Raw genomic sequence first — 27514 nt, forward strand, 5'->3', positions numbered from 1 at the left:
CCTAGGGGTGGGGCTCCACTCGGCTCCGCCCCTCCAGCTCCGCCCATTCACTGGGCTCCCTTCGCTCTGCTCGGCCCCGCCCCCAGCACCGCCCATTCGCCGGGCTCCACGCTTTCCACTCAGCTCCTCCCCCAGCTCCGCCCATTCCTGGGTTCCAGTCCCTCCCTAGGCCCCGCCCCATCTGCTGCTCCTAAGGGTTGGCCTTAGCTGGATCGCTCCGCCCAGCACTTGGGCTCCGCCCACCTCCACTCGCTAAACCTGACAGAGGAACATCAGTGCTTCTGAGTGACTTCTCAGTGACCCTTCCACACCAGAATGCAGTCAGAGAGGAGTCCCCTGCTCAAGGTCCCCTGATAGAGAGGGGAGATGAGGCTGGTGGGAGCCTGCCTGTCTTCTGCAGCCCGTTTGCATCCCCAAAGCAGGAGTGAAGCCTGCAGCTGTGGTCCCCCAGGTGCTTCCTGGGTGCACGTGAGATTTTTAAAATATGTGATAATGTGATAGTCTTCCGCAGTCTGGCTGGGCACAATCAGGAGCCACTTGTCAAAAGAAACTAACTTTATTTTTAGAACCACACACGCCAAACAAAACAGCCTCTCAGGAAAAATCGTCAGAGCCTCAACTGCCACCACCGGCTTTCCACAAGCCTCTCTCTCCAACAACACAAGCCTCTCTCCACCCTCCCACAATCCTCCTGCTCTTGAGGCCGATTGGCTGGGTCACGTGGGCAGAGCCAAAAAGTCCCCCAATGAGCAGCTCCGTGGTCTGAAAGGGCAGGGAAACAGTCCAATGAGCATCACCGCAGAGGAGCCAATCAGCTAGATGTTGCTGGGGCCGAGGAGCCAATCAGCTAGATGTTGCTGGGGCCGCTGTGAGCCAATCATCAGCCGGCAGCTGGATTGCTGGCAGCTGGAAGTTTGCTGGGGCCCCTTCGGCTGTGGCTCTCAACAATCAAGGGTGAGGAAAACTTTCTCTGAAACTACCAAGAAAACTGCAAGTAGCCCAGGATGGTGGTGCCCACCTGGAATTCCCAACAGCTCGGAATCTCAGGCATCACAACTTTTGGAATCAGGAATGGGCTAATTTGATCTTTGGATCAGAGACAGAATGTGACATGGTCCATATGATTAGGACACACATTATTTTTCTCAAGCTCCTGTTTGGCAAAGTTCAAGCCTAAATCCCCACCGGATAACCTGCTATCCCTTCTTTTCCTGTGGGTCTTCTATATGTCCTTTAGTGCCCACTTCTCTATCTCTGCTGTTGACCACACCACTGTGACCTCACACACACTCTTATAGTATTCAGTGACTCCTGCACTATATTACCTATGAGCTACTTCCTCAGGCACTTGTTTTCCAAATGCACTACACTACAGGATGTCTTACTTATGGGGCTCATGGCCCTCTCCAATGGGTACATGGTGACCCTCTTGCATAGACATAAGAGGCAATGCTGGCACCTTTACCACACCAGCCTGTCTCCAAAAGCCTCCCCAGAAGAGAGGGCCATCCTGTTGCTCCTGGATTTCTTTGTGCTCATGTACTGTTTGGACTGTATTTTCTCCTACTCAAGAACCATGTGGAAAAATGACCCTATTTGTCATTATATCCAGATGATGATGACCAATGGCTATGCCACAATTAGCCCTTTGGTTTTTATCTGTACTGAAAAACACAGCCTTAACTTTTTGAAAATTTTATGGGGGAAGGAGAGTAAATATTGGATCATTGCATGATGGATAAATTTTCATAATGAGCCACCACATGGCTGGGCAACAATTCATCATGGCATAGTGTGTGTCTGCTTTCTGTGTTGAATGAGTAGACAAAGGGGGGGGGGGATTTATATGATTACTTTGAAACTTGTGAATGAGAAATACATGCTAGATATTTTTTTCATATACCTCTGAGATAAACTAAAGTCATTATATTTTTTGGGGTGGGGGAGTTACTGAGGATTGAATCAGGAACACTCAAACACTGAGCCACATCCTCAGCCTGATCTTGTCATTTTTTTGGAGACAGGGTTTCACTGACTTGCTTAGCACCTCGCTTTGGTTGATGCTGCCTAAACACATGATCCTCCTGATTCCATTTCCCAAGCTGCTGGAATTACAGGAGAATGTCACTGTGCCTGGCAGTACGTTGTATTTCTGACTGAAAATGTGAGCATGACCCCTGAGAGGTAAATCTCAATTTTATTATCTGTATTAGTCCCTATATTTATAAATATATGAGATTGGAGTAGCTTTTAATAAATAAATAGTCTCTGTAGTCTCTCTCATACCTAAGAACTTGTAAACATCTCTCATCATAAATTGCCATCTGAGTTATCAATTGTGCTTTTACAAATATAACAAATAATATTGGCAAGGACTCAAAACTGTCACTTGGACACATTTGTTCATTGTACCTTTATTTATAACAGGCAGTGGTGCAAACAATCTGATATCCACATGCATAGGTATCTATAAACATATGGTCTGAATATACCATGGGGTACCATAGGAAAGTTGAAGCGATTATGTCCAATGAAATGTCACTCTAAAAAGAATCATAATTGGGCTGGGGGTGTGGCTCAAGCAGTAACGTGCTTGCCTGGCATGTGCGGGGTGCTGGGTTCGATCCTCAGCACCACATAAAGTAAAATAAATATGGTGTGTCCACCGAAAACTGAAAAATAAATATTAGAAATTCTCTCTCTCTCTCTCTCTCTCTCTCTCTCTCTCTCTCTACCTCTCTCTCTCTCCCTCCCCCACCCTCTCTCTCTTTAAAAAAATGAATCATCATTGTATAAATCCACACATAGAAGGTCGAACTTTGGGTAATGTAATCTGTAGAGACAGAATATAGAATAACATTTTCCAGTAGCTGAGGAGAGGGTTCAGTAGGGGAATGATTGTTTGGTGTATATAGAGATCATTTAGGGAGAAGAAAATTTCTGGACATGGTGGAGATCATACATGCCCACAAAATTGAATGTGCTTAATGCTGCTGAATGTACTCTTAAACATTGGTAAATGAGAAATTTGATCTTTGTGTGTTTACTCACCATAAAACATTTCAATCACTTTTAGTCAATTGGGAGAAAAACATCCTCTGAATTTACAAAGAAAAGTGAAATGACTCTCAAAGTGTCAAAATATTTTTTCCAACAATTTGAAAACGTTTCAGCAAAACTGGGCCAAACAACCTGGTTGTGGTGGTGCAGGCCTGTAATCCTGATTGCTAGGGAGGCTGAAATAGGAGGATTTCGAGATCAGAATCAAGTTCAGCAACTCAGTGTGGCCCTAAGTAAATTAGTAAGATGGTGTCTCTGAGTAAAATACAAAAATGGCTGGGGATTTGGCTCAATGATTAAGAATCCTGAGTTCAATGGCTGATACCAAAAATAAAACATAAAATAAAAACCTATTCCAAACAGTCATTTGAAGATGATTCCCCTGAAGTCCCCCATCATGTCCACTTTTGTATGAAGAAGCAATTGAAGTTCTGGTATGAGTTCAGTCTGGGCACCTCATCTATCTCAGTGTTGTCTTAAGTGGTTCCTGTAGGATAAATATCTGAATGAAGTGTTTTAAATTAGGACAAAATACCAGATTTAAGCACCATCTGGAAAATTAATAACCTTGATAGCAGTTCATACAATGAAAATATGAACTCATAAAAGTCTTTTAAATCAGGAAAAAATTGAATAATAATGTCAATTTCTTTTTTATTTAACCAGGAATACTAGGTTTATTTAAGATATTCCAATGCTACTTTCAAATAGCCTGTATCATTTTATCAGATGCCAAATGATACAGGCTATTTTAAAATAGCATTGCAATATCTTATCCTTCAGAGAGTCACACACATGATCCAACAATCACAATCTGTGTTTTACCCCCCAAATGAGTACGCAAGCAATCATAGCAGTTTATACATGATTACTATAAATTGAAAAAAAATAAATTGTAAGGAATAAAATTGTACTTGAAAAAAGGAATAGTTAAGAAAATATTGTACTTCCAAAGGATCCACTTCCAAGTGACTCTGTTGGTTAAGTCAATAAGAGAAATGAAGCTCAATTGCATTTGAATAAGTGAAACAAGTGTCACTTCATCCAGCCTCATCTACTGGTGAATACCTCCACCGGGACTCCAGCTTCATCTGCACTCTTAGAATTTATTTCAAAACGTTTCAATTCCAATTTAATTTGCACTCACACCTTGAACCTAGATCCTCAGACTATGAAAAACGGAGAGCAGAGCCAACACTCCCCAGGAACCAGGTCCTCCCAGTAAGAAGGGGCTGACGGAGAAGATTCCCATCATCCATGGTAGCCGAGACACCCAGCCAAAGGGCAACTCACATGGGGTGCCAGGAAGATCTCAGACCAGAAAGTGCCCTGACAAAATATTAGGTGATTTTAGACAAATTTGGCCCATGTCACAATGTAAGAAGTTGATACTTTCTAAATGATTGGAATGACTATGACCCCCAATACACATGTCAATTAACTTAACAGAAAATGTGGAAGCCCAGTTCTCCCTAGAGAGCTGTTCTCCACCAGAGCACAGTCAAATGGAGGGGCAGGTGAAATGTCCCACTGGAGTCCTGATGGTTTGGTGCTCTCCAGTGAGAAATTGTCACTTTCTTACAGACACAAAAATTAAGGCCCTGCAGAGAGATGGGTTAAAGGCCTCCCTTCCCTAAACCAGCCCAGGTTCTTCTCAGATTCACTGAATCTTCCCATCACCTCCATCTGGGTAAGTGGCTCTGGATCCTCAGATGCAGAAACAGTGGTCAGGGGGGTCCTAGGAAGGCTGTGGGAGGAGGAAGTTTGGGCTTCTCAGTGAGGTTGTTGGTGCCTGCAGAAGAGACCTGAGCCTCTATGAGTCCCTCTCAGGTGAGAGGATGTGCCCTGAATGGCACACACACACAAAAAAAAAAAATAAAAGAGGACATTTTCTTCCTAGACTCCTCATGACATTAAAGACAGATAAAAATATTTGCATAGGAGACTTCAATAGGTTTTAGAGTTTCATGAACAAGACTATAGTTACTGACTAGCTCCGTTAATATGCAAGCTCCCTATAAAATGTCATGTTCTGATTTTAAACATTAATTATTCAATGCGTTTGACCAGGCACGTGACATGTTTTAATTTCATATTCTTGATAAATATGCATAGATTTTGTTTTTGTGATTATTACAACTCAAAAAAGAACTACTGTTGATATAAGTGACTTCTGTGTACTGTTTAATTGTTTTCATGTTTTAAAACGATTAATTCAAAAATTTATTTTAACAAAAATTAAAACAATTAATTTATTATTCCATGTTTTAAAGTCTTTAGGAGGAAATCTTCCATGTTCAAAAGCTCGTCTGATAGAGGGTAACCCCACATTACTTCCAAGTATATCCTAGGATTTTCTCATGAAACATCTCCTGCCACAATATATATTATAAGCCCTGGCCCTGTTCTCTGCCACTTAGGAAATTTCAAATTGCAGGTGCAGGATGTAGAGTTTGCAAGTACATTAAATATTTAAAAAGGAAAGATGGTGTTTTTTTTTCCCATTTGTGGCTACAAAACACCAAGCAACACAAATTCCTAGAATTTGGGAAAAAGAATATCTCTGTCCTTAAATTTAGCTTTTGGTATTCGTAGGATTTTCCTGGGATTACCAGGTTGGCAGGACTCTGCACAGTCCCCATTTCTTTGAAAACAAAACAAAACAAACAAACAAAAAAACACTCTATTTTTCTCCCAAAATTTCTGAAGATTTATTTTAAAATATGGGTATTGTGACAAATCTTTTAATTTACCAAGCATTTTGTAAAATTCTTACCCTGTTCTCAGAAATAGGACTTCCACTCATTTGCTCCAGTATATCCCAGGGTTTTGATGGCCACACGCTGTGTGTCATTTATTTGAGAGAATTCCATGAACACAGCACTGTCGCCTAGCTGTTGAGGGCTTTGTCTCCCTCAACACACCAGCTGTTCCTTCATAATGCTTTTCTTACTTTCCCAGCTCAACTGGGGCCAAAAAAAAATACATCATGCATCCCACTTTATCCTTATTTCCCGAGTCACTTGCCTGCAGCAAGATCAGTCTCACCTTCCAAAAGATCAAATTTTAAAACTATCTCTAGAAGGAAATGATAGAGACGATAATGATGGTAAACTTGAGCTATGGTTAAAAAAAAAAAAACAACAAAAAAAAAACACCTAGGTGACAATGACAAACCAACTTCTGCTCTCTCCTCTGGGTGTGGGGGGGTGGACATGAAGTGATAAGTGACAGAGGTGAATCATGTTATTTACACCTTATCTGCACCCTAAAATGTAGGCATGACAACTTCAGGTTTCAGAAAAGAGATACTGGTCCCTTCTTCATGCTGGAATCTGTCCACCTAAGTGTCCAAGCTCACAATGCAGCGTACAAACAACTTTTCTCCTTCCTTCCCACTCTCCATTTCCCCCAAGACCCCAAGTTCAGGTGCAGAATGCTGAACTCTGCTTACTAGTTTGAAGACCTATTGGATGATGTCATGTATCGAAGGTTTACTATGAACTTTTGGCAGCTGTGAAATGATAACCATGTCTTATATGTTCAGACCCTGATCCATCTAATAAAGGAGACTTAGCTGGGTTTTCCTCCTCAGAGTGGTACCCAGCCCTCACTATCAACTTGATACCATTCTGCTGGTGGCTGACCCTGCCCTGTCCCCTGATCTCCAGGACCCTGCTGTGCTAGCCAGGTGAGAGCCTGATGAGACACAGGTACAAGGGGACATTCTACAGAATTTCTGTTTTAATAAAGGGAACATGCTCACCAGACTATTTTTCCACTGAAACGACTCATTAGCACAGGTGCAGCTAAATACATTTCTTTAAAATAGTCACTTATTGCATGATATTGAGATAAAGTCCAACTGAGGTGATTGGCATGCACAGCTCGCTGATAGTGTTGAGTGTTTGTGATTTGGAAGTTAAAGTGTTACTAGGGTACTTCGGTCTAGCCTGGCTCTACTTTGAGGAAACTAAGGGGGTGCTTTTGATGATGTGAGATCATTGCCAATTACCGTGATCTGCATTCAAAAGAAGGTTCATTTTTTTCATATTGCTATGGAGGAATTTCATTTCCAGAAAAAAATATTTTAGTCATTTTTAAAGCTCCACTGGAGCTATGATTTCCTGAATATTAATGTCAATTCATAGCATCTGTACATCCTAATCTGTCCTAAAACTTTTAGGATGACAGGATTACAGTTTCTAAAGGAACTCTGCAGCTAACCCCATTCAGGTGCCCTGATTTTATAGGTTATTAAACTGTACTCCTTGAAGAGCTCGGTAATGTAAAATATTTCTACAGCTCATGCATTTATTCTTATTTATTCACTAGCTGAATTTCTTGGTTACTTAATATTCTTTATTTTAATGTTTATTGACACAGTATCATTGTACGTAACTGTGGAATTTGTGGTTACATGTTCATACAGACACACAATAGAATATGGTGTCACTGCAGGTTTTTTGAATGATTTCAACTCAATGATAGAAAAATGGAATTTCACAGAAATTACATGAGCTAAAGTAATTTTACAATGATTTTACAATAGTAGATCTTCGATGATAATATGTATCTATTTAAGATTATTCTTTGACCTAGCAGTTTGGGAGCCTGAGGCAAGTTCAAGGCTACTGTCAGCAACTTAGTGAGGCCCTAAGCAACTTAAAAGACCATATCTCTATAATAGAAAAATTATAAAAAAAGATTGGGGATGTTGCTCAATGGTGAAGCACACCTCGGTTCAATCCCTGATGACAAAAATAAACAAACCAATAAGGATTATTCTTTGAAAGCTATTACTGGACATTTTATTTTACAAACCATAACATGATATAACATTACCAGTAAATATAGGTCTCAAGTCATCATTTTTGTGAACAAAAAAGGTTAGAGATAGGGGGCTGGGATTGTGGCTCAGTGGTAGAACACTCACCTAGCATGTGCAAGGCCCTGGGTTCGATCCTCAGCACCACATAAAAATAAATAAATAAAATAAAGATATTGTGTCCAACTACAACTAAAAAAAAAAGATTATAGATATGTGTAACTTTGGTATTTTACTTTGTGTTTCTGGGATTACTGAGCAACCAATTCAAATAGGTTGGATAACTGAATGGAGAAATTTGTCACATTACTTCATCATGACTTTTTAAAACCTGAATTTTTTTTCTCCTTGATCATCTTTGTTTTTTTGTACTGGCTTTTCTTTACTGAGAAAAGAGAATAGGAAAACAAAGCCATAATTTATATAAAGAACTTTACAAATCAATAGCAAGATGGCAGTAAAATTTACTTAACAAGGAATTTATTACTATTTGGTATGCAAGGTCCATGAGTCTTATTACACTTACCTTTTTTTTTTTTTTTCAACCAACGTTATAAATTTTTGTGTCAGGAAATCTGTACTCCAAAAGTTTTAACTAAAAACCTGCTTCAGGTCTGAATTCTTCAATGAGTTCCAATGTTTGTGAGTAATTAATATTTTTCTTCCCCTTAGAATCTGACATTATTAAACCAGAAGCCATAAAACCCATTACCCTTATATGTTTGATTTTCAGATGAAAACTTTTTTCTACTATGTGGCAGAAATATCTTACAATACTGTATATCTCATATGAGTGATATTTAATGAAATACACACACTCTACAAAAAATATTATCCCAATAGATCACTCATAAACATAAATTTTATGCTTGGGACCCTTGAGTCTGGAGAAATGTCACCTTTAATTTGTAATCCAGAAAATATCTGTGGACCCATCTTTCAAAATTGGGTTGGATACTTGTCCTTTAATCAAAACCTTAAAATGGAACAACTCTATTTTGCTTGTAGTTCTAATTATTACTTTGATTGTAAACCATGGGAAAGGACTAAGAAAGGGACTATGCTTTTGGTGATACTTCTGGAATATTCTACCTGAGGCTCCTTATTCTGGCTTGAGGATAAAAAAGTGACATGTACAGTCACATCAGAGTATTCCAGGAACAGACCTATAATTTCAAAAGAGTTCTCTGAAAGAGACTGTGGAAATGATCTACTATATTGGAAATTTCTAATTTTTTGTACCAGACATTGAACTCAGGGATGCTTGACCACTGAGCCCCTTCCCCAGCACTGTTTTTTAATATTTTATTTAGAGACATATTTTGTTTAGAGAAATATTTAGTATTTTATCGCTGATTTGCTGAAACTGGCTTAGAACTCAGGATCCTCCTGCCTCGCCTTCCAAGTGCTGGGATTACAGCCGTGTGCATCCAATCTCAGCAGAATTTTCCAAATTCTCTCCTCTCATTTCCAGCAGCAACACAGCTGCTCTGTTATGAAAATAACTGAATTGATTCTTCCAAGTCACATGCATAAAAATAGAAGACAACATTTCTAGAGAATTCATTTTGTACCACAAACACTTCCAATGTTGATACACATACTATAATTTTTACACCAATAATACCTCCAGTGTATACAAAAAGTGCCTATTTATGTTGATAGCCGAGATGACTGGACCTCAGCATCATAGAGTGCTTAAGCTAATGCTATTGTAATTGGCAGGTCATATACACATATTTACCAGTCTGACTGCAGACTTTACACCAACATTTTCTTGTTTATATATTGTAAATATTTGGTGTGGCAATAAATAAGACAGAATTAACATGGTGTTTACATGCAATAACTCTGTGCATATTGGATCTGTGATAGGAAGGGCTCATTTCCTCTTTCCTATAATCAGCCCCACTCCAATTCACCCAAAACTGTAGAGCTACCATTATGTACCTGACCAACAAGATGGGGCACATGAAAATCAAGTATGACTCTGTTTTCACCAGAAAATCTCAGACATGAGATTATAGGAGGAAAATATGTTCTAAGATAAATGGCATTTTTTTTGACTAGGGATTGCCCCCAGGGGTGCTGAACAGTGAGTTACACTACCACACACATTTTTTTTTTTTTTTGAGATAGGGTTTTGTTAAGTTACTTAGGCCTTTCTAAGTTGCTAAGGCTGTCCTCCTACCTCAGCCTCCCAAGCACCTGAGATTTCAGGAGTGTGCCACTGGGCCCCGCTGGCAATTATCAATATACAATAAAACAGAAGTATCATTATGAATGACATTGTGGAGGCCCCAAGGGCACATATAACCCAGCCGAGACTGGGAGATGTGAGGACAAGGGAGAACATGGGCATGGGTTCTGGGTGGTGTGAGACAGAATTAAGGGGTTGCGTTTGTTTGCTTGCTTTATTTTGTACTGGAGATTGCTCGGTGGGTAAGTGCACCAGCACCAATTACACCCAGTCCTTTCTTTGTGTATTTTGAGAGAGGGCCACACTAAGACACCCATGGTAGCATTATCCTTGTGATCCTCCTGCCTCAGCCTCACAAGCACCCAGCATCTCAGTCACTGTGATTTCAGGCTGGCATCACTGTACCCAGCACCAGAATTCACTCATCATGTGGAATAAAGGCATGTTTTGATGAATCCTTTTTATTTTCTTGATTGCAGAGTTGTCCATCGGGATTGATGAAGGACATATTTGCAAAAAGGACATTTTCTTGTCTTTTTCTGAAGGTGTTCACAGAATTCTTTCCCCCGTAAGATGAACAAAGCCAACAGACTGTACAGTAACATTCACATAAGAAACACCATGTACACTGGGACTGGCATTGGGGTCATGGCCAATGCCCTTCTTCTTCTCGTCCACATCTCCTTGCACATTACTGGGCTCAGATCTAAGCCCACTGACCTGCCCATTGGTCTCCTGGCACTAATCCACCTGGTAATGCTGCTCATGAAGGACTTCATAGCTGCGGACATTTTTACCCCTCAGGGGGGCAGGTGGGATGACCTGATGTGTAAATTGCTTATCTACCTATACAAGTTGATGAGGGGCTTCTCCATCTGTGCCACCTGCCTCCTGAGTGCCCTCCAAGCCATCACCCTCAGCCCCAGGAGCTCCTGCTTGGCAAAGTTTAAACATAAATCCTCACATCACAACCTGTGTTTCCTTCTCTTCCTGTGGGTCATCTATTCATCTTTTAGTAGTCACCTCTTCATCTCCATTGCTGCTACCCCCAGTTAGACCTCAGACAACTTTATGTGCATCACAGAATCCTGCTCCTTCATTCCGATGACCTTCTTCCTCCGGCACAGCTAGTCCACCCTGCTGACCTTAAGGGAAGGCTCCTTTATAGGAACAATGGCCCTCTCCAATGGATACATGGTGGCTCTCCTGTGCAGGCACAAGAGGCAATCCCGGCGTCTCCACAGCACCACCCTGTCTCCAGTGTCATCCCCAGAACTGAGGGCCACCCAGACAATCCTGCTGCTCTTGAGTTGCTTTGTGGTCATGTCCATCTTGGACAGCATTGTCTCCTATGCAAGAATCACACTGAAGGATGATCCAGTATTTTACTGTATCCAGATCTTCATGGCCCATAGCTTTGCCTCGTTCAGCCCTTTGGTGTTCATAGCACTGAAAAACGTATAATTAGTATTTTGACATATATGTGGGAGAAGACAGTAAACATTTCAGTAACCAGTGATGGATAAGTTCTGTTAAAGTGAGAAAATGTGATTTCTTTGGGATGATGCACCATGGCACAGTGTATATGCTGTTTTCTTGAAATACAATACAAAGTTCTTCTTCTGTTAGAGCCGTATACTTGGATATGTAAGTGGTGAATACATAAAAGAAAATCAATCATTTATCTCTGAGATATTACCAGGGTTTTATGTTTCTCATTGGATGCGACTTTTCATGACCTGGGCTATTCCAAACTATTTTTAGGTACAATAGTCCCAATGCGTTTCAATAATTGTATTGCCTCAGTTATCTACATTTTTTCAAACTAGACATGTAAACATTTGCTACCATGAAACACCACATCATACAGCAGGCATGTGTGCACATGTGCACACGCACATTCACACATACACACACACACACGCACACGCACACACACAGTACATGCAGAGAGTCAAACAGTCATTTCCACAGCATTGCTCATAAAACCATGTTTTAAATAATCAAATGTAGAAAGAACCCAACACCCAAAATCATAAGAATACATAAACAATATGTTATTCAGACACTGGACTATTAACACTTAAAATGAAAGAAAATTCTCGCACAGGATGCCACATAGCTGAGCCCTCAAGGTACTCTACTTGGTGAAGCAAGTCAGTCACAAAAGAACCAATATTGTATAAAAAGTACTTAAAGGACGTTGAAGTTGGAGTTCCCAAATTGATAGTCACAGAAAACAGAATGATATTCCACCAACCCCAGGACATGGGGACAGGGGAACGTTGTCATCTTTACCCAGTGGTGGAAAATATATTTTCTGAAATTAAAAAGTGAGTGATAAATTTCTGTTTTCTTAAAAATTTTAGGTATACTTGGAAATATGTATATGTTTTATTTTATTTATTTATTTTTAATGTGGATCAAACCCAGCACCACACCTATGCCAGGCAAGTGCTTGACTGCTGAGCCACAACCCCAGCCCAGTGATAAAATTCTTAATGTGCCACGATGTCATGTGGTGAGCTTAAAACATTAGAGCTGATTCCTTTCAGTGGTTTGAAGATGGGTTTTTGAAAAGCTCAAATCTTATTCTCAGTCCCTCCCCCTATGATTATACATGTTAGCAAACATAGTTAAATGCACATGAAGTTTAGTAACTCATTATTGCACTGTTACAAAAATGAGAAGAATCAAATCTAATCACTCTAGAAAGCCAACAAACCTCAATCATAATCAATAAGAGAGAAAGGAAGGAACAAAGCATATACAAAAATATACAAAGGATATTAAACCAGAAAATCATTAGGACAACAAGTGTAAGTTGTTATACGTGTCAATAATAACCTGGCGTGTGAGTGAATTCCTCAATGAAAATACAGAGACTGTCTACATGCCTTGCTAGTCCCAGTTGTGATTGATATGCAAACAATTTTTATTTTCTTGCTTTCAAAAAAAAATTATGATGACGTACACATAGAAAAGTTCCAAAAACAATGTCCAGGTATATAAATATGTCAGACATGTTGTCCTCAAGGCCAGGGCCAGCAACAATACTTGAAGTGCATGTCCTCCAAAATCTCCATTTTACAGAAATGGCAGAAAAGGACACACTTTTAGAACTGCATTTACATTTTTATTTTATAATTTTGTATAGAAATGATACTAAGTGTGTTATATAAGTTGATTTTTAAAGCCACCTCACTATCTATTTTACCTTAAATAAAGCAGGTGTATGAGAGCAGATCTATGTAATTTTTTTTTGTGGTACTGGGGATGGAACCCAGGGCCTTGTGCATGTGAGGCAAGCACTCTACCACCTGAGCTATGTCCCTAGTCCTGATGCAATTTTTATTTATAAATATGCCAGAGAACAATGGGGGTCTGTGCCTGTGATCTTCTGTGACCTATAAAACAGATGGGCCCTCATGGAAAATCTTTCTAGTGTCATATGAGGCTTGTCATGGGAACAGACAGAAAATTGTTGAGTGAGTGAAAGAACAAAATTGTCATTTTGCCTGATCATCACATTTTGGAAAACATGATTTTTTTTTCTAATGGTGTATATAATTTTCTTTTTTGAAAACACCCTGCCTGTCCTCCCTCATGTATGGAGGCTAAAAAGGTTGCCCACATGGAAGTTCAGCTCAGCAGAGGCTGGGAAAGGGCAGTGGAAGGGGCAGTCAGAGGAGGGTGAGGGGCCCCTGGGCACAGCTGCAGGGCTGGGGTCAGCAGTTCTTAGGAGTAATCACTGAAGATCTCAGCTGAATCTAGCTTAGATAGGAAAAAGGTCAACTTTGACCAACTTGGTCTTAGACACCTGGTGGGAGAGTATAACCAAAACACAGACATACATGGACTTTTAAAAGATAAGACAATCATTTTTTATTGTTACTGCAGATGGACATCATCTCCGTCCTTCCAACAGTCAAGTGAAACTGGTAGGTTATGAAGCAAGCATTTTATCTGGGAGGGCCTGATAAATATCACAAAAAGATCCATCAGTCCCAAGTCTGTTCTGAGTCAATCTGAGACCTACAAACCTTTCAGACCTCCTGCATGGGAAGACTTGATCTCTTTTTTTTTAAATTTGTCTGTTTGCTAAAATCATTATGATGAAACCCCAGGGTTTCTAACACTAACTGGAACACACGGTGGCTGTTTTTCCTTAATGATCTTACCTGGTCCCTTTGGTAAATGACCCTACAGGTCACACAAAATCCAAATGCAGACATATCTGCTCTCTTTCATAACAGAGAACAGCAGTTTCTCTCATATCCTGATGATGTTACAGAGAATGCATTTAGTGGACCATGAACTGCTTGAGGGGACAGTAAAAGTCATAGCCTCAGCACTAATTCGATCCTCTGTAATATTTGAGCTGGGCACCGCATTGTGCCGCTGTGGTTCCAGCGACTCAGGAGTCTGAGGCAGGAGGATCTCTTGAGCACAGGAAGTTCAAGATCAATCCCTGCAATGGAGGGAGATTTTATCTCAGAAACAAACAAAAAAAAGACAATATTTGAATATTTTCTGCTACAGAGTATTAATAACATAGAGCAAGGGAGGCAAAAAAAAAAATGCACCCCATGCCTAACCTTCTTCATCTGGTTCAAGAAGACTTTTCAGAAGTCAGGAGAACAAGCAGCCTCCTACCTTTGCAACCAGAGCCCTTGGAAGACCCACCACCGCATGCCCAGAAGTGCATTTGGATCCTCCACATGCTGCTCCAGAAGGAAGGTGATGGCTTGGGTCCCCTCCAGGGGCTGAAAATTCCGCCACTGAACAGCTTTCACACTGGCCTCTTAGGGTTCAATCCAGCAGCCTGACTTCTTTGGTTCAGGCCACATTACCGTAGGTCAAACCATAGACACCTGCCATCCAGCTGTATTTCTGGGTGGGAAGGATGCAAAACAGGGGTTCTTGGCCTTTTAGTACCAGGTTGTCTGTATCATTGGCTATGACCTCGGTGTGCCACTTTCCTATGCATGTCATTTGTCTAGCAAGAAAGACGGACCATTGGTTAGACTCAGGACCCATAACCTGGGCTTGAGAGTTCAAATCCTGTCTTTCCTCACCTATTTCCTCTGCAATCCACTGACTTAATTTTCTGGGTTTGGTTTTCTTTGCTGTAAAGTGGACGATCATAATACTACTGCATTCAGAGCATCACTAAGGAAATTAAGAGTTAATACAGGATGTCTGTGTACACAGAGGTGAGCTGCTACTCTTACTTTTTCAATGTCACAAGATTTATAAATTGCATGCCATCCTTGGTCAGAGACCATGCTATTAATCTTCTTTGCATCCTTCCAATTGCAGGACACATGATGCCAAATGAGTGCTATCATTTGTTCTCATCAATATGATAACCCTAAAACAGATACTATCTCTATTTTATACTGAGGATGAAAGACCTAGGCCACTACTTCAGGGCTGCAAGGTGATATGGATTAGATCTGTGTGTTTCCAAGACATCTGAGCTCTCTCCTGCACTTTGATTCCTGATTACCTATTGCCTACTACTTTTTCCCACTCTCTATTGGTTTAGCATTCAGATGAAAATAAAATAACATTGAAAAAGTTAAATGATGCAATGGGAAAGAAATACATGAAGAAATAATGTTATAGGTATATTATGAAAACACCCAGAGTTAACACGGAAAGGATTTCATTATTCTTATTGATGTTTGTTGCTCTAATAAAAAAAAAATACATCAAAACACCTATTGCCTCAGGCGCCTCAAGAGAGTTGTAATTAGGCAAGATATTTCTTTTCCAAAGACTAAACAAAACTATTCTTCCAAAATGCATTTTTCTAGCAGAGGGTTCACAGTCAAGGTCCACTTATGGACAACAGAATGTATCTGCTTTAGGCAAGTTCAGTAAGAAAACAGACGATATATTATTTAACATTTTTATTTATTTATTTTTTTTTACAACTAGGAATTGAACCCAGGTGCAAATGATCTCTGAGCCACATCCCCAGAACTTTGTTTTTTTTTTTTTTTTTATTTGGACACAGGGCCTCACTAAGATGCTCAGGGACTCACACAGTTGCTGAGGTTAGCCTTCAACTTGAGATCTTCCTGCCTCAGCCTTCTGAGCTGCTGGCATGACAGGTGTGCACCACCTCACCTGGTTTGATAAAGATCTTACAAAGAACAACAGAAGTTTCATCTCCCTCATCCTCATTTAGGTTTTTTTTTTCTCCCAACATCAACTAATTTTTGGAAAATCAGGAGGAAATAACGTGGGATGACACTCTGAGGGGTGATCTGGCCCTGCATAAGCATGTCCTCATCTTCCCCAGTGTGGATTTGAAGAACTGGATTATTCATTTTTTGGTACTAATGAGCATCACAGCACTGAACGTGTTGTAGCCATTGCCCACCAGCATCTGGACAACAAGGCACACGGGATCCTTCTTCTGCATTTTCCCATAAGAGGAGGAGATCACACAGTCCACAAAGTACATGACCACAAAGGAACCCATGAGGAGCAGGATGGTCCTAGTGGCCCTCTGCTCTGGGGAGGCTTGTGGAATTCTGCTAGTGCTGTGGAGGTGCTGGCACTGCCCCTTATGCCTACACAGGAGAGCCACCATGTACCCACTGGAGAGGGCCATGAGCCTGAGAAAGAAGATGTCCTAGAGTATTCCTACCAGGGAAAATAAGATCCTGTAATAGTAACCTGTGGGGGAAACCCTGCAGGATTCATTTGAAAACGAAACATCTGATGTGTCATTGGTGGGGCCTCCAATAGAGACTAAAATATGAACATTAATGAGCATGTTGAACACCCAGAGAATGAGAAAGTACCACAGACTGCACTGTTGGGATGTGTGCTTGAACTTGGCCAGAAAGGAGCTTCTGGGGCTGAGGGTGGTGGCCTGCAGGACACTCAGCAGGCAGGTGGTGCAGACCCACAGGCTCCTCATCAGTCTGTACAGGTAGATGATGGCTTTACATGTGAAGTCGTTCCAAATATCCTGAACCCCCAAAATGTTTATATCCAGGAACACCCTGATTATGAGCATCAGCAGATGAATCAGGGCCAGGTGAGCCATGGCCACATCTGTGGGCCTGGTCCTGCACTGGAAAAGGAACGTGAGGATGTGGAAGAGGAAAGGGAAGATGTTGGCTGTGATGCCAAGGATCATTTGGGAAGAAAAGACATTTCTTACAGCAAAAAAAAAAAAAAAAATGGAAAGGGTGCTTCTCTTGGTCATTTTCTTTTTTCTGGTGAAAAGACATATAGAGTCCTTGTATGAGGATCAAATAAAGATAAAATTCTCATCATCACAGTGGTTACCAGCTTCAACCTCCCCAACCACCAAGTTGGCCCACCTCAAAGTATGTGGGCACTTTTTTTAATGCTCCCTTTCCAAACGCCCAACACACAAGCATAACATCTTTTCTGTTTATCTCTACTGTTTTTCATGGGTAGGGCCAGGATTATTTTTTCTCGGCATGTGCAGCACCCTGATAAAATGCTCAGTAGGTAGCATCCGAAGTGAGTTCATGCGGGGCAGATGGCTGGAATGTTCACATAGAACTCTCAAGGAAAGAGTGTGGATGCCGGATTTAGCCCCATACAGTTATATATTTTCAGTGTTCTCTATTCTGGAGGCTCATCACCAGTTTAGAGACAAAATATTAAAAAATATTAGCTCTGAACACAGACTTCTTTACTTTGTTTCTATATATTTTTCGTACCAGATATTAAACTCAGGTTTACATAACCACCGATAGTATATATATATATATATATATATATATATATATATATATATATATATATTTGATTATGTCAGAAAAAACATATCTAAGTGGGCAGAACTATCCATTTTTAGCAGGATTTAATTCCAAAATTTCTTTTCTGTCCACTCTTTGGCATATGGAAAAATGGGGAAAAGTAATCATGATTTAAGTGTGTGTGTGTGTGTGTGTGTGTGTGTGTGTGTGTGTTTCAACCAGGAATTAAACCCAAAGGTGCTTAATCACTGAGCCACATCCCTAGCTATTTTATTTTTATTTTTTTAATATTTATTTTTTAGTTGGAGTTGGACACAATATCTTTAATTTTTTAAATTTTTATGTGGTGCTAAGGATCAAAGCCAGGACCTTGCACGTGCTAGGTGAGCGCTCTACTACTGAACCACAAACCCAGCCCCTTATTTTTATTTTGAGACAGGGTCTCACTAAGTTGATGAGGCTGCCCTTGAACATGCATATCTCCTGCCTCAGCTTCCCAAGGTGCTAGGATAACAGGTACGCAATGCACCAGCACATCAGGAAAATCTAAGTATTTGGGGGGTAATAGCTTTTAGTGTTTTAATTAGGAGAAAGGAATCCAAGCTCACTCTGATAATGAAGTTTACATAAGAGAACAAGATTTCATATCTTCTTTTAGTAAGTAATAATATTTATCCAGAGGAGAGAGAGAAAATAATATAATAGAAAATTTGATGGTGACAACCTCATGGTATAGCTCCCTATAGAATGAAGGTATTTTCTTTATTTCCATCTTAATTCTGCTGTATAGCTATGAAGTATGTAACATTTACAATGAGGTGAGCAACATATCCCCCCATTCTATCATGTAAAAAACAAGTGGGTAAGACTAGCAATCATTCCCACAGCTACCTAGAAAATTATAGTTATGAGGTATGAGAAAAAACAACCAGGAGTCCAGAGAATTTAAATGTTTTAGCTTAGCTAAATGATTGCTTTGAAATCTTTGCAGAAGTGTCATTGTAAATAGTAGAAATTAATTCATGACATTAGAAAAATGTCATCTCTTCCAAATGATTAATTTGGTAAGAAGTTTTTTTTTCTTCATTCACATATTCAGCTAAAGAATATTGCCTCCTTGTTCTGCTCAAGAAAAGCAAAAAGAAAAATGGTAATATCATGGTCTAGGAGTCTCCACATTTGAGGAGTCACAGATGGTTATTAGTAGGCACAGTACTACAGGTAGCTATGGATAGATGATGCCTACTCTTGTGTGCACACTTGAAGTGAGTTGTAAGATATACACTCACATTTTGACCCCAAAAAATACCTTTACAGCAATGCAAACTGGATATGTAACACTTGAAGAGGCCATTTAAAAAATTACAGAAAATGAAATAATGATGATTCCCTTCTATCAAGTTATGAAATACAGGTTTGTCTTCAATCCAGTTTAATGCAGATTATAAAATAAAATGGAGAGCATAAAAAAAAAAAAAAAAACAGGAGAAACAGTCTACCTGATATATCTGTGGACGGAGGTCACAGGACTCTGGTTTCAGCCCTGCCGGGGGGTGGGGGGGCACACTGCATGCATCCTCATGGGAGGGAGGGATGGAGACAGGAGGAACCATGGGCTTGCAAACACAGGTAGAGAACTGAGGTTTTCTGGGGAGCATTGCCTGAAAACAAGTGAACATTACTTTTTTTTTCTATAGGAGAAATTTCCTGGTTACAGCTGGAAAACCTTATTGTTTTAGTAAAGTGCTGATCATGGGAAGTAGTGAGGTCAAATGCTCTCACGGGGCCCCCACAGGCATTAGCTCCCTGTAGCCCCAGGACATAGCAGGCAGAGAAGCAGCTGCCCATCTGCACACTGTGTGGGTCACACACGTGTGTATCAGTGAGAGCCACAGGGCCCTCCATGGTTCACATGTAGATGTTTTATAAAGAATGCAATGTTGCTACATCTGTGCTAATTTATCAGAAAATGATAAATTTATTAGAAAACATCCTGAAACATGGACATTTCATAAAAGCAAGTTAAAAGGAATCCTCTGAGCCTGTCCCCTCCCAGCTGTGCCTCACCCCACTCACACCTGCCAGGACTAGTCCGACCATGAGATCAGGGTGCAGACAGAAGCCTGTCCATCACTAGGATGATCCCAGAACCCCTTCCTCAGCTCTGGGGAGAGAGGTGGTGCAGCAGCTCCTGGCAGCCCTGATGGGCAGAGCCCCTGGTCATGACTCAAACCCTGGTGGATGGAATCAAGCTCTCCTCAGACTGGAGGTTCTGAATATGATGACCTAAGTCCAAAGAGAATAATGTGGAAAAGAAGTTCAGGGACAGGTCACTGTGAGGGAGGGCCCAGTGGAGAAGGACAAGGAAATTCTAAGTGGGCAGATTAGAGGAGAAACCTAAGTGGAGAACAAAAGGGAATGAAAATCTATTTTTTAAAATAATTATCCCTAGGGTCCTTAGAGCTGAGGGTGTGAGGTCCTTTTCAGGGACAACCCAGTGGAGATGTCCTTTCCTGCCCTGACCAAGGAGCCATCACTTAAATATCTCACATTGTGCCACTGTCCAAGTTGTGGACAACACAGAGATACTTGCCGTCACCCAGGGGCCAGAGACTAGTGAACAATCCCGAAGTTGGTGCACCCCAGTCAGTGATGAGGAAAGGAGACCCACAGCACCTTGGGCTTCTAGAGCCTGGGTGTGGGGAGATACCAGCTGGAGGGAGGGAGGGACATAGCTGCTTTCTCAGGTGCATCATGGACACTGTCCTGTAAATACTGTGATTTGGAAACTCACTTCATGATGGACATTGGGTACATGAAAGGGCAGAGGTCATGTCTTGTCTTCACACAGATCAAGTTCACCATAACCTCCCCACTAACATCCCCTTTCTCTTCGGAGAGAGGACAACATGGGACCTTTGGAAGCCAGGAAGGGGCAGTCACTACTCTCACAACTTTGGTTGTAAAATTAAGCAATTGCAGCCCCTGATCTCTGATCCAGCTTGAGACCACCCCCCAATAGCCAGAGCACAACTGGATTACTTTTGGGAGATCAAAACTGAGACAAAATACATCTGTGTAAAAAGAAAACGCTATTAGACATTTGCTAGAAATGTGAGTTTGAACTCTTTCATAACTATACAGTGTTAAGAATCATCAGCTCTTTCTGAATAATTGAAAAGCATTTCAGTGTATATGATTCTTTCTCAGGATCTCAGGTCAGAGAAGTAAACACTGAAAGAATATTTTGAATTGATTTATGGAGACAAGAGAAGGAAAATCAAGGACATGAAATAAAATTCTTGGGATAGAACTTATCTCTTCCTTGGTGAAGATTAATAGGAACTCATGAGGTTGAAGAACAAAACAACAAGACAACCCAATAATACACACTGAGAACTGAGAGAGGCATAAATTAAACTCACTATAGAAAAAGATGGGAACTTAAAATGATTTACTTGAAATAAGGTGTTGTTTTTTTAATTTAAAAATTAACAAATGTTCAGAGTCACCAAATTAAAGGGCTAAATCTATTACAAAGAGGAGCTGGGGACATAGCTCAATTGGTAGAGTGCTTGCCTGGCATGCACAAGGTCCTGCGTTCAATCCTCAGCACCACCTGAAAAAAAAAAACAAAACAGTTTTACAATAAAATTTCATTTGCAAATCTAGAGAGAAGAAACCTCTGAGCTCTTGAGTGTGGATACATAATTCAGAGCTACCAAAGAACCTAATATAGAATTTGATTATTTTGATTCTTCATCACAGCCACAGAAGCCCACTCACACACTGGTGCTGCATCTCAGGAAGAGAGAGGCACTTACCTGGGCAGGTCGCATGGGGACTCAGGGAACCTGAGCGGATCCTGCACCCTTTTTAAGCAAAGGATGTCTTTGACTCACCTCTCTGTGGGGCTTTAATTTTAGCTTCTGCAAGAAGGTGACAAGATCCCACTGGAGATCACAGAACCGTGGCTTCCCCCAGTGGAACATGTCATCTGACGACTCTTACTTTAGTCTCCGATGTACAGTAGCAACCTGGGGAGAGTTGACCTCAAAAGTTTTCTCTCAGTTCCCTGGACACATCTGCATGAGGCTCTGAAGGCTCCCAATCATGCAGACCAAACCCATTCTCTACTTTTTTTAACCTATGTTCAAATTAGTGCAAACACACTTCATATACTGCAATGCTTCTACTCTGGGGACAGTGGTTACTGGAACCTCCTGTTGGTTCCCCAGGGAGTCTGAGGGTTCTCTTCCTAAAATGTGAGACCATTGTCCCTGGTCCACTCTCACTGTGACCATGTGGTTTGGGGTATTGTGTCTCCTAGGATTTGCAAACCCGGCTTCAGGTTTGCACTTCTGTTTCAAGTTAAGAAAGACACTCAAGTATCCATGTTGGCTGTGGTCAAAGGAAGTAAAACGACATTCGTAATAAAGTCAATTTATTTTCATTCTCCAGGAATAGCTAGTGTCACTAAATGCATTTCAAGGTACAGCCTCTCCTGTTGGATGACCACGGGTTCCTGAGAGGGGGCACACATCTCCTCTAAGAATCAGAAATCTTCTAATTCTGTGAGTGAGGAAGGATACTCTCCATCCAGGGCAAGAATAAAGAGAAGTTAACCTTCATGGCCCACTCGGATGGGACCAGGTGGCTCTCTGGACATACTTTGAAAGCAGTGACATGAGACAGGATGAACAACTCTCAATGTTCTCTATTATATGACGTGGATTAGGGAAGGAACCGTAAAGTGACACAAAGTTCTGTCTATTCAAAGAAACTTTTAAATAGGAAAATTACATGCTTAAGACAATTTAAATATCTAGTGAAACTAAATACAGAACATTGAGTTTATGGCCTTAATGAAGAATGCCGTCCAGAACCCAGGTGTCCATAGAGTGGGGCTCACCCAGGCCATGACATAGTGGGTCCCCCACCCAGGGTTTCCTTACGCTCTTTAACCAGGGAGGTGGCACATTTGTGTGTGTGTGATTGTTAAAAGACAGACTGAGCAACAAACGGGAAGACACATTCAGTGGTACCCACAAAGAAGGATCTGGAAACTTCTATCCATGACAGGACCCCAGAGGCAAATCTGTCCAACACCGTAGCCAGAAAATAGTGATTTTTTCCTCAACCACCATGCAATACCAAGGTTTTAATGTCAGCAAATGATGTAAGGAAAATGCAGGTTTAGGACTTGCAAGGTATTTTCCCAGGAGAAACTGAAAGTCTTGAGCAGCAGGGGCCGGGGATGGACTCTGTGGCCCAGCACGTGCCTGGCATGCAGTACGACCCAGGGTGCTCCAGGTGCTGCATAAAAATAAGAAGAAATCAACCCACGGAAAAATTGGTACTTTGAAAAAATAAATAAGGTTGATAGGAGGAAAAGATTGCAGATTCGAGTGAGGCAGCATGTCCCCGAGCTCAGCAACCCAGAACTGGAGGAGAGAGATACAGCTTCTCCCCGAGGAGGAGAGAGAAAACTCATGAGTCGGTGGTCAGTTTGCCCTGGAGAATCAAAGACTCATCGACTCAATAAATGGTTCTAAAAAGAAGTCACCTGAGTTTATCAATCACCCATGGTCAGCCAACCTAAGAGCCATATTGAGACTGTGGAGGGACCAATGGGGACTGGAAACCCAGTCCTGTGACTCCAGAGCAAGGTCCACATGAACCTATGTGAGCCTATCAAAGGCTTAACTAGCCTGACAAACCATGGAAAATCAGAAACTGAGAGCATTTTGTCCAGAAGGACACAAGTTGGAGATGCTAGAGAGACCCCGACTCTCCCCAACCCTGTGAGTCCTGTGACTCACAAAGAATAACAAGGCCAGCTATAGCAGTCAGACCAGTGGGCCCCAGAGACTGCCAGTCCAGTGCCATCTGAGTTCCTGGGACCCACTCAGGCCAGTCCCTGCTGGGTCCCAGCACCAGCCTAGTCCCCAGAGCCCTCCAAGCTCCCTGGGATTTTAGAACCCACAGGTCCAGCAGCTTCCCAGTTTCTGATACCCAACAGGCTGCTAGCACTTGCCTGTCCCACCTGGTCCATCACCTACGAGTTCCCCAGGTCCATGGTGAACACCAGATCTAGCATCAGTCCAGCACACAACCAAGCCCCTTGGCCACCCATATTCAAGTCCCCTAACACCCAGGTCCTCTACCTAGACCACTAATCTTCCTACTAGGTTTAGAGATTTGCCACCAGTCCATAACCCATGCTGCCTGGCCACCACTTTGCTGCCTGGCCTGCCCAGCCCTTCTTCATAAGTGGCCAGCAAGGCCCATCAACGAGCCCTGATCCACAAGCCCAGGACAGCCAGGTCCACTGGACATAGCCAGCTGTGTCACCACCCAGCCACAGCCCCCAGCCCACTCATGCCCATCACCCAAGAAGGGACAATCCCATTCTCACTGATTATCTTATCCACCATGGTGGAAAGGACTCCTTCATTCATGAACATTTCACCAAGTTTTCTCACTTTTCTTTTGCTGTTGTTATTTTGTTTTGATTTTTTATTTTGCTTTTCTTTTTTTTTCTTTTTTGTATATTATTTGTGTTCTAAGTGACTCAAGAAGTCCTATACATATACACCCTTGTTTCTCTCTCCTCATTTCTAGTCTTTTCTAGGCCACAGTGAATTCATGATTATTTTAATTTTTTTTAACTGATGGAGATGGCTCAACCTTCTTCCTGGGCTTTGCAACAACTGACACTGTAGATATCACCTAGGAACTGTGTACCTAGCCCTCTGCAGCATATTGTCCATATATGTTGGTGCCATCACGGGGCTCCCCTCTCCCAGTCTGTGAGGTACTGGAACACAGAGGCACTGTGAGCTCATTAAGTAGGAATCCTATGGCTTCTGATATATCCAGAGAGGTGAGGAGACCACAAACAGTATGAATATGCAAGGGAATAAACCATCCCCAACAGCACAGAATACCTCAGCAACAGACTCCATGGATACTGCGAGGACAAAGTGTCAGAGATGGAAATCAGAAAGGTTCATGGTAACATTGATCTGAAAGATAAAATGTGATGTAATAAATAAAATCAGAGAAAATACAAAAAGAGAACAATCACTTTAATAAGGAGGTAGAGATCCTGAAGAAGAATCAGTCCAAAATCCTCAAAATGAAGGGACTGATGAGCCAACTTGAAAATTCATGGGAAAGCATCACCAGCAGACTGGATCTCTTGGAAGACAGAGTTTCAGGAAAAGAAGACAAAAATATATAACCTTGAAATGGAAGGAGAGGGGCTGGGGTTGTGGCTCAGTGGTAGAGCGCTCACCTAGCCAAACCAAAATGACTGGAAATGCAAATCATATCTCAAGGATAATTTGAAGGTAAATGAGCTAAATTCATCAATCCAAAGACACAGACTGGCACGTTGGATTAAACAGTAAACCCAACAATACACTGTCTCCAAGAAACTCACCTGAAAGGCAAATACATCTACAGACTGAAGGTGAGAGCATGGGAAAAAAATATCACTCACATGGGTCTCATAGGTAAGTAAGCAGGGGGGTCCATCCTCATATCAGATAAAATGGCCTTCAAGCCAAAGTTCATCAGAAGGCACAAAGAAGGACATTTCAGATGGCTTAGAAAAATTATGCATCAACAAACATAAAAATTGAACATTTATGCCCCAAACAATGGAGCATCTGCATACACCAAACAAACCCTTCTCCACTTCAACAATGATATCAGTCACAACAGAATAATTCTGGATCACTTTCACACAGCACTCTCCTGATGCACAGATCTACCAAACAACAACTCTACAAAGAACATATAGAGCTAAATGATCCAATCAGTCACTTGGACTTGCCTTTGGGTCTTCTATGTGTACTTCGGTGGGTACTTCGGTGCCCACTTCTCCATCTCTGTGGTCGATGACTCCAACGGGACATCACCCAATCTAATGTTTCTCAATGACTGCTGCACAATATTACAGAGGAGCTACTTCCTCGGGCATTTATTTACCATCCGGGGTGCATTTTGGGACATCATGCTTATAGGGCTCATGGTCCTCTCCAGTGGGTACATGGTGACCCTCCTGTGCAGGCATAAGAGGCAGTGCCAGCACCTCCACAGCACCAGCTTGTCTCCAAAAGCCTTCCCAGAAGAGAAGGCCACCAGGACCATCCTGCTGCTCCTGGGTTTCTTCAGTCTCATGTACTGTTTGGACTGCGTCGTCGTCTCCTTTAAGAACCATGTGGAAAAACGACCCTGTTTGTCATTGTATCCAGATGATGGTGGCCAACGGCTATGCCACCGTCAGTCCCTTGGTTTTCATCTGCACCGAAAAACAAAGTGTCACCCTTTTGAAAGGCTTGTGGCAGAAGAATCATCAATGCTTAATCGTTGCATGACGGATCAGTCCCCTGCATGAGCCACCTCCCAGCTTTGTCACAATGAACCATGGAGTGGTTGGTGCCTGTGCTCTCTGTGTTGAAGGAGTATAGGAAGTGGGGTATTTTATTTCATTTTATTTTTTAATTTTTTTTTTGAAATATTTATTTATTAGTTTTAGGTGGACACAATATCTGGATTTTATTTTTATGTGGTACTGAGAATCAAACCCAGTGCCTCACACATGCTGGGCAAGTGCGCTCCCCCTTGAGCCCCATCCCCAGCCCCACGGGGGCTCTTTTAAATTATTACTTTGAAACTGGTGAATGAGAAACACCTCCCAGATTATAATCCAAATGGCTCCAAGATAAGCTTCATAAACTCATTTCTGCTTGATGTGGACTAGGGAGCCCCAAGAGGCCACTATCACCTTATTTGTCTGAGTCCCTACATCTATAGATATGCATAAATGTCTAAATGTTGGTCAACTCCAACATTAAGTTTCCCCCTATGTTTTTGTAAGGGTCTTATAGGATTAGCCTGGACACTTAGGTGCTTGGTCAACTGGGAGTTGTTTTTTGTGAATTTTAGAAGTCATGGCCCAATTTCATTATCTGCATGTGGAAATTCAGCTCTATTTGGTGGAAGAGGTGCCCTCTCCCCTTGGGATGGTCTGGCATCCTTGATAAAAAAGCATTTGACCATTTCGGCCTCTGACATCATTTAGAAATCTGTATGTCCAGAATCATAGCCTTTGGGATGGGAGTCCCCCAGTCTTCTATGCTAGCAAAGCAATAAATCTTCTTTTTCCTTTTTATTGAATAAAAAGAAAGAAAGAAATTTCTGTGTCTATTAGGATGTATTTTTTTCTGCTTTTGTGAAAAAAAAAATATCAGTGGAATTTTGATAGAGATGGTTGATGACTTTCCATGGAGTTGGATTCTTAGCAATAGTAATTCTTTCAATTGATGGACCCAGGGGTGAAGGATCAGAAGAGCCAGCAGGTAGTTTTTAAATATTCAAATTATGCATCGGGGAAATGCAGATCATTGTGACAGTGACCTGTTCCCTGGTCCCCAGTTGAATAGTTATCAATAAAAAGGCAAAATTAAATGCTGGTGAAGATGTGGAGGGAAAAAGACCATTTATTGTGGGAAGGTAAATTATTGCAATAATAATAAAGATCAATGTGGAGACTTCTCAAGAAACATATATAGATCCACCAAAGGATCCAGATAGCCCACATCCAGAGGAAGTAAAATCTGCACCAGAGTAATTCTGCGTGACTGTGTTTTTCATATC

The 27514-nt window shown here is 41.4% G+C and overlaps 1 protein-coding gene and 1 pseudogene across 1 annotated transcript; one reads left to right on the top strand and one right to left on the bottom strand.

Annotated features, from left to right (window-relative positions):
• The first annotated feature begins 10661 nt into the window (after positions 1-10661).
• LOC114080877 (vomeronasal type-1 receptor 94-like) lies at positions 10662-26232 on the top strand (annotated as a pseudogene).
• On the bottom strand, positions 16426-17250 carry LOC139703042 (vomeronasal type-1 receptor 90-like). Its single transcript, XM_071605958.1, has 2 exons — positions 16910-17250; positions 16426-16720 (listed from the first exon to the last, which is right to left on the bottom strand). The coding sequence occupies exons 1-2, from the start codon at positions 17248-17250 to the stop codon at positions 16426-16428; spliced, it is 636 nt and encodes a 211-aa protein (XP_071462059.1).
• Positions 26233-27514: the final 1282 nt, after the last annotated feature.

Source organism: Marmota flaviventris, chromosome 20 (assembly GCF_047511675.1).
Source record: "Marmota flaviventris isolate mMarFla1 chromosome 20, mMarFla1.hap1, whole genome shotgun sequence".
Classification (NCBI taxonomy): domain Eukaryota; kingdom Metazoa; phylum Chordata; class Mammalia; order Rodentia; family Sciuridae; genus Marmota; species Marmota flaviventris.